Below are 4,983 nucleotides of genomic sequence, written 5' to 3'. Positions count from 1 at the left end.
ATCATTATTTTTATGAAAATTGTTCATTACTTGAAAAATATTGGTCAAGTTTAATAAAATTTAACATGTACTCAATGCATGAAGTATCATTGTTGAACACTCTACAGGAGCCAGCTGAAAAGTCACCCGATAGGGTGGCTTTTAAGCTAGTGTTCTAATAATTATGCTAACCCATCATTCTGGATTGGTACTTTGTTAACCCCAAAAGAATGGAAGGTAAAGTTGATTTCATTTGATTATTATAAAAAACATTGCCACATCTTTATATAGTTGATACAGTGTCTAGTTAGTAAATAACAAGATCTCTCTATCTCAAGGAAGCAGCAGCAAAGACAGGTTAAATGAAATGATGAGGAAGCAAAACTGGATCAAGATTATAATCTGATATCGAGATATCACTGATGTTCTTTAATGAAGACAAAAGAGCTTTTCATGCAAATGTTTGTGGTATTAAAAAGCTGTTTATTAGTAGTAGTTGTTTGATATCAGAAGTGTAGGAATAGCAGAACAGAAATGAAGTTGGAGCAAAATGACAAAACTGCTGACTTACCATCTTGAACTTCAACTATTTCAGCAGGTTCAGTCATTACTTCTGGATTCATTTCTTCACGGAAATGTGATGACCAGCCTGAAGCAACCTCTAAGCTGTTGCCTAAATTCAGACTATGATTACAAGGTGAGTTAGACAGCTCTAGGGTCTTTGGTCGTTGATTAATTTTCTGATGAGCAGACATGGGTTTGTTTTGTGGTTGAGGAATAGAATTATGAGAAGGGTTTAAATCTGTCTGCTGTGGAACATTATTGTCTGATGATATTGATGTATCACTGTCTTTAGTATTATCACGTACATCTTTGTCTGATTTGTGTGAGAGGTCATCTGTGGTCTGTGAAGGATTATTTACAGGGTCAGATACGGAATTTGATTTCTCTTTAATGTTTTTCTTTAAAACAGTCTTGACTGTTAATCAAGAAAGAAAAAAAAAAAGAAAAGGAAAATTAATGTTTATTCACTTTTTGTGTATCTTGACAAACATGAAAAAACACTAATGTAAAATTGTGCTGAGTAGAAAAGCTTAATATAATGAAACAGTGACTAATAATGACTAAATTTGAGGAAACAGATTATTCTTTCAACGGATGGAAGATGAGATATATACTCAGCTAAATTTCTATTCTGAACACCAAATTGTCAAACTAGGATCTGTGAAGCAGAGGAACCTGAGGAAAATTGTTGCAATTTTTATGGGTAAATGTTAAGCACACACACAAAAAAAAAATGTTTTGAAGGTCTCCGTAAGCATAATCTGATGCTTAACTCTTTTTGCTACCTCCTTTATCTCGATAGGATAACAAACATAACTCTGAAAGTAAATTAACAGAATTATCAACAAATATAGTTGGCACTATCATAAAGATGTTAAGAATAGAAATGAAAGTAATTTCAAATCAAAGCTTGATTCTTATGTATATATGCATGCAAGTGCACACACACAGAGTTTGCAGAACCTATTGAGCTTTGTAAACTTTTATTAACTGATTATACTTAGGTAGGCAACCACTAGTTTCCTTGGAATCTAATTCTTTGCATACATACACACACGTAAACTGGTATTTCTTTATATTTACAAATATCATTTTATACACAGCCTGCACTCTGGGGTTTTAGAAGATGTCAACTAGAGATCACTCCAGTGCCAAGCAGCATTGATGCTAACAGGGATTGTCCTTGTTGTAACAAGGTGTTTTCATCTTGTTCTTTATGCAGTCATCTTACCAAATCAAAGACAGTTGTTACTCAACAATTATTTTGTTTCTATCCCCTTAAGATTTTGTACCTTATTCTCAGCTTTGGTCTCTTTTTCACATTCATCTGCTACAGCCATGATGAAGCATTCTTTAATTACACAAACAGTGCAGGAATCACTACTCAGTTATTTAAGTCCAATGTCAGCCAAGTAAGATATTTTAGATGTGGATACAAATTCACAATATCCCACTTCCACTGGAAGAATTGTAAACTGCTTCCATGTGTCTCACATAACTCTCAAAGACCCTCATATTTTAGGTACTTCTTTTATGTACCCACTCCATGAAGTCTTCCCAAGGCATTGTCAATTCCATATATGTATTCTGTAATATTAGCTCTGCTTCATCCACAAAACTTGAAATTAGCGATTTGCCTCCAAGAACTTGAAAGTAGTTTGCAATTAGCCCCCAAGAAATGTAGCCTAGTGGTACTCCCTCATCACATTTTCTTTAAATTTATCAACAATCATCAAGTTGAATGCTTACCATATAGAGCCCACTGTCTCTCCTCCTCTGATTAAAATGCAAAACACCACAGCAACAGAGAAATTAGTAAAAGTATGTTCTAAAAGGAAATTGTGACAAGTATGAAATATCTTAGAGAGAAAGAGAAGGACAACATCATTTACCTTCAACAGTATTACTAGTCGATGGTTTGTCGTCTGTTTTGGGATCTGGAGGAAGCTTTTTAATAACAACAAGATCTTCTTCGTTTGGAAGATCTTTACTAGGTGATGTTGCTACAGAAACATCAACAGATTCTACCACTCTTCCAGGAGTAACTGTTACGGGTGGAGGTCGGGCATTTCCAATCTCTTCAATACTGATGCCATCATTTAAACCAGCTACCCCATCAACTCCAGCAAGTAATAGAGGTATGTTCATCCAACTGTTCAAAACACTTGAATTGTAAGGAAGTTCAAACTGGAAAGCTGTTATACCTGCAGTAAAAACAAATGCTATAAATAACCCAAAATACATTTAACTTTTTTATTTGATCAAAGTTGGAACTGTATTATTGTATATGTGACTACTCTATATAATATTCTAAAACTATCACTGTTGGAAACCAAATTTACAATAAGAAAAAAACAAAAAACAATAACATATGTAAATTATTGTGAAGAATTAAAATTGATGTCTGCCATGTATTTGGTTTATTCTCTTAATACTGCATGTTAATATGTAGGTGATTAGGCAATTCTGTAACATAGGTCAAATGGCTCTTGTGAGTGTCACTGATCTGTAGGACTTATTTATGCACTGAATTTAATAAATGCCTGACAAATGAGAGAAACTAACAAGAAAGACAAGTAATTATGCTAAAACTGGTTCAAAACTCCAAATCATTAAAACCTTTCCATTAGTGAATGTAGATGGAATTATAGAATTTGTTTTCATGTGTTACTCTCTTTATCAGAAAATACTTTAAAATTGTTTTCACTGAACTTATGGGATATTTTAAGATATTTTGTTTTATATTAATGGAAATTAAATCCTATATTGAAAGCCTATCTCCTGATAAAATGCATAACATGTGGGTCAATGTATGCTTTGCACAACAGTGAACTGACATTAAAAGTGACAACGAAGGGAAATGATTCAGTTGGCACACCAATTATTTCCACTAATTACCAAAAATTGGGAATAATAATCACAGTATCTTCAAAAGCAAAAACTGTTCACTTACACATACGTCTTTTACAAATTATCTGTAGCATTTGAGGATGAGATCTAATTTGTACTAATGCATTAAATTGTAAGAATGTTTCCTATTATTGCTGTAATAGAGGAAGGTAAGAATTCATCACTGCAACTGTTTGAAAAAGGAGAATCTAGTGAAATACTTATGCCTGTAGTCAATATTCTTCTACTAACTTTTTCATTACTCTGAGAGTGTGTGTGTGTGTGTGTATGTGTGTCTGTCTATATATATATATATATATATATATATATACAGTAATCTCTTGCCATATCATGGTTCACCTATTGGAGTTTATGATTTAAGCTTCCTGTGGTGTTGTTTTGCATTTGTAATAAAATAAATATATACAAATTATAAAAATAATTAAAAAAAATATACAGTACAGCACTGTTTCTACTTCACAGACTTCCACCTATTGCGGGGGTTAGGAGTTGGGATTACTCTGTGTGTGTGTGTGTGTGTGTGCATGCATGTGTGTGTGTGTGTGTGTGTGTGTGTGTGTATGTGTAACCAAACGGGGGGAAAAACTCCTCAGGAAATTTACCTTGAACATATGATTTCAAAATCCCAGGTTGCTCCAAATCTCGTAAATATGATAGATGGTGATAAAATGAACTTTAAAAAAAAGAAAACAAGATTAAAGCACAGATTAAAATATACTGGATTGTTTTAAGAAAATATAATGGTGGAGCATAATAAACTCTTTCTCTCTCCCAAGAAGAATAGACAACTTTCGTAAACATGTCATCAAATGTAGCGAAGTTATAAACAAGGACAAAATATAAACCCAATATCTTTTGCCAGGCCTCTGCAGAAAAGATCATATGAAGATGATGCAAGGATTCAGATACCAATCAAAACCCTGAAAGAATGCCGTAAGAAACCAGCCATGCCCCAATTCTTCCTGGGTGAAACAATAACATATACTTTCATGGCACCACTTCTTTCCACAATAACACATTACAATACCTAGCACAGATATATTGGCTCCTCTCTGTCTATTCTATTGCTACTACAATGGTCTTTGCCCTTCTGAACTTGTTAGCTTCATACTACTTCCATGTACTCCCACCCAACTTTTCTGTCTTCATCACCTCTACTGTGCCTGACACAAATCCCTCTCCCTATTATAATTCTTTCTTCCCAGAATATGATATCAACCCCTCGAAGTCACCTCTCCTCCCACATTTTTTTCTGTACAGTCATTGACCCAGTCAATCTTGAAAAAGTCCTGAGCACTGCTCTACTTCCCTGATTAACTTATTTCAGGAAAAAAAAAAAGAGGGGGAGGGGGAATAGATATATATATCAGTGAATAATTTCACTGGAAAAACTTATATATATTTGCCAAGGGATATCTTTTGCATCGAAGGTCGGCGATTGTCGTACGCTGAAGAAGGGAAATAACCCTGAAACTCGAGTACGTACGTATCGTAGATCAAGATGGGAAGGATAACTTCCTTTGGCAAATA

The 4,983-nt window shown here is 34.1% G+C and overlaps 1 protein-coding gene across 4 annotated transcripts in view; it reads right to left on the bottom strand.

Moving 5' to 3' along the window:
- The window catches only part of LOC106876034 (uncharacterized), an 85,072-nt gene that overhangs the window by 60,209 nt on the left and 19,880 nt on the right, over positions 1-4,983 (bottom strand). For all 4 annotated transcript variants that reach the window (XM_014924412.2, XM_014924415.2, XM_014924413.2 and 1 more), the window contains 3 exons: positions 4,056-4,126; positions 2,436-2,747; positions 551-958 (listed from right to left, as the gene is read on the bottom strand). In XM_014924412.2, coding sequence (XP_014779898.1) covers positions 551-958; positions 2,436-2,747; positions 4,056-4,126 — 791 coding nt within the window. The remainder of the gene's footprint in view (positions 1-550; positions 959-2,435; positions 2,748-4,055; positions 4,127-4,983) is intronic.

Source organism: Octopus bimaculoides, chromosome 3 (assembly GCF_001194135.2).
Source record: "Octopus bimaculoides isolate UCB-OBI-ISO-001 chromosome 3, ASM119413v2, whole genome shotgun sequence".
Taxonomy (NCBI): domain Eukaryota; kingdom Metazoa; phylum Mollusca; class Cephalopoda; order Octopoda; family Octopodidae; genus Octopus; species Octopus bimaculoides.
The sequence above is the reverse complement of the archived record's forward strand: the minus strand, read 5'-3'. Positions and strand labels throughout refer to the sequence as shown.